The 2,618-nt window shown below is 51.9% G+C and overlaps 1 protein-coding gene across 1 annotated transcript; it reads left to right on the top strand.

Moving 5' to 3' along the window:
* Positions 1–1,026: 1,026 nt before the first annotated feature.
* Positions 1,027–1,319, top strand: PHACADRAFT_266425 (uncharacterized protein). Its single transcript, XM_007403074.1, has one exon. It carries the CDS (start codon positions 1,133–1,135, stop codon positions 1,295–1,297), a length of 165 nt encoding a protein of 54 aa, XP_007403136.1. The 5' UTR covers positions 1,027–1,132; the 3' UTR covers positions 1,298–1,319.
* Positions 1,320–2,618: the final 1,299 nt, after the last annotated feature.

Below are 2,618 nucleotides of genomic sequence, written 5' to 3' on the forward strand. Positions count from 1 at the left end.
TCCCACAAAGAACTAGAAACCGGTGCAGACGTAGAAGCGAGGGTAGAACGACGGACCAGTCCCGAGAATGAAGACGTCTCTCTGTTCGAGTCATCGCCATCAGTAATTTGTGAATCGACGAGGGAGGTTCGGTGAGTAGGCCAAGCTTCACCATACACGCCGCCATTGTACGATAGATTTTACGACATGAACAAAAATACACGCAGCTGTCGTTGTCGCCATTCCAAAATCCCTATTCGACTTCCATAGAGTACCAATGGATTCAGAGTAGGAAGTAGCTCGTCTCGTCAATGATGGTGAGATTATATCCTCTCCAAGCTGAAAGTAAGAATCGCGATATACCGTGGATCGCTCAGCACTCCTCCTCGCTCTTCATCTCAAGAATGCTGAAGAGATGAGGGCGAAACAGTCTGCACCAGGCGTGCGAGACCTGATGGGAACGCTTCGAAATTTTGGCCTTGCTATGTTATATACGAGTCAATGGAGTAATAATTGCGACTGAGCTAGGCGGACTATGTATGCAAGACCCCTAGATTATCCAGGCGTGGAAAGTATTTCCTGACTACTACATCCCATGACCAGCAGAGGTCTAACATGGGTCGATCTTGAAGCACATAAGGGTCAGAAGGTGCAGCAGACAGAAAGACATGAACACGATCCAGCCGCACTGCTTGTACCATTCCGACCAGAAAGTCCTCGCATTTACAAATGTCCTGGGTATAGATCTCCAGTCTGTTCAGCATCTGTGCATATGTCGAGCATACCAATGCGTCATACCGGGAAGGCGCGAGCACCAGTTCGACATACTCCAGATGAGATACAGAGAAGACGCAAAGTAACACGCTTGCCAGCTGATCCCAAACACTTCCGAGAACCGAGCCTTCTGGCGGACGATGTCCGTGGTGGGACAGCCCAACGACGATAGTGAGGCGTTTGAGGCCGGGGCGGCGAAAAGCGTCGGCATTCAGAGCTGCGTTAAGAAAAATTAGCCGCAGATCCAGATACTCAGAATCCAATGGACTTACGAGTAAACGCTGTACCATGTGAGTACTCGACCAAGACGACGATATGTTGCGGCATAGTCGCAAGGGATCTGAGAAAAGGCGTAGTCCAGGAGCCGTTATAGCAGGCTATGTCCAGTCGCTCCATAGGCCCTGTCTCAACTAGCCGATGGATTATGGGTGAGAGCAGATCGGTAGGATCGCATCGCAAGACGAGCGATGTGACACGTGGAAGCGCCATGGCCTTGAGCGCGGCTTCATCCAACGGCGTGGACCGCGTAAGCGTACGACCATAGAGATGCAGCTCTCCGACCGTGTCAAACTGGAGGAGGACGTCGCAGAGTGCATGCAGGTCATCCGGCCTTCGGCGGGAGTCGGCATGGAGCAGCCCATGAAGTTTAAGGCTCCCGATGTGGGGAATAGAAGCTGAGGAGCAAACATTTATGTTGCGTGCTCTAAACACTCCGCGTAGATCTAGTGTTTCCAGTTGGGGAAAGAGATGAACGAAGCGAGGAAAACTGAGTTCGACATCCCCAGCTGTCGGGTACTCCAGACTGAGAAAGCGCACAGCCCGCTGAGCATGGCCTAACATCTCCAGTTCCATCATGTCTTGGATGTAGAATCTCATATTCTGGGACTCGAGGTTCTCGAGACGGACAAATAGCGAGAGCGTCCGGAAACGATAGCGAAATGTCCGTTCGCGCCATTTCTTGCAGACCAGTGAGCAGGAGAAGAGTGGCTCCTTGCGCTTGTTCGGTACGGAACCAGATGGATTGCCGAGGATTATGTCAAGAATGACGTCGAATAGCTCTGGTAGGAGCATGTGCTCAATATAGCAGCAGTACATGAGATGTTTTGTAGGCCCTGAGAACATTTGGTCAGTTCAGAAGTGCTGCTAATCAAGACAGCAACAGCTTCTGAGTAGGCCAGAAAGATACAACGAACGCACTTTGCGCTTTGAGAATATTTGCGTGCTGGGTCACGACGGCGGGCGATGGATAACGGGAGTCCCGGGACATGCTTGAAGACAGGTGACCGCGGCATGGTCACGTGATTCGTAACAATGACCCCAAGGCCCAGATGACCCCGTTCACCCCCATCGCCCGGTGCTGGCCAATCGTTATATGGTGGATCATACCCAGTGCAGTGTCGCCCCTAAAGCTTTTGGGCTCCTCACCTGATGCTACGAGTAAGTAGTCTGAGTGCAAATCTCATCTGTAGTTGAAGGCAGGTAGCGCCTAGCGTGCAGAAGCAATTAAACACATTCAGCTATCCCTCACAAAACAGTACATAGTTCTATTATTTAGCAATATGCCCCGACGCTCGGACGACCACATAATCTCATACAGGCAGAGTATTCCCTATTTTGCGCGTGATCAGGGACATGATCTCATAAGAAAGGAGGAAATCTTACTCACCTTCCATGAGACTCGATCCAAATAACCTATTCTGCATAGCGCTCAGGAGTCCGCGCCACCTCCAAGTTCCTGTCTGCGTCTGAGTCGCAGAGTAGGCTCTCTCCTCCATGCGGGGCCGCGTTTGAGGCTCAGGCGTGCCCAGGCTTGGCTGAGGGCTCGGTGGCGGTGGGGGAGGAGGAGATGGTGGCCTTGCGGCGAC

The sequence above is a fragment of the Phanerochaete carnosa genome (genome assembly GCF_000300595.1).
Source record: "Phanerochaete carnosa HHB-10118-sp unplaced genomic scaffold PHACAscaffold_726, whole genome shotgun sequence".
In the NCBI taxonomy this organism is placed as follows: domain Eukaryota; kingdom Fungi; phylum Basidiomycota; class Agaricomycetes; order Polyporales; family Phanerochaetaceae; genus Phanerochaete; species Phanerochaete carnosa.

What these genes read in the sequence shown, in the direction of transcription:
- PHACADRAFT_266425 (XM_007403074.1), top strand. Translation starts at nt 1,133, where the DNA reads ATGTCCAGTCGCTCCATAGGCCCTGTCTCAACTAGCCGATGGATTATG.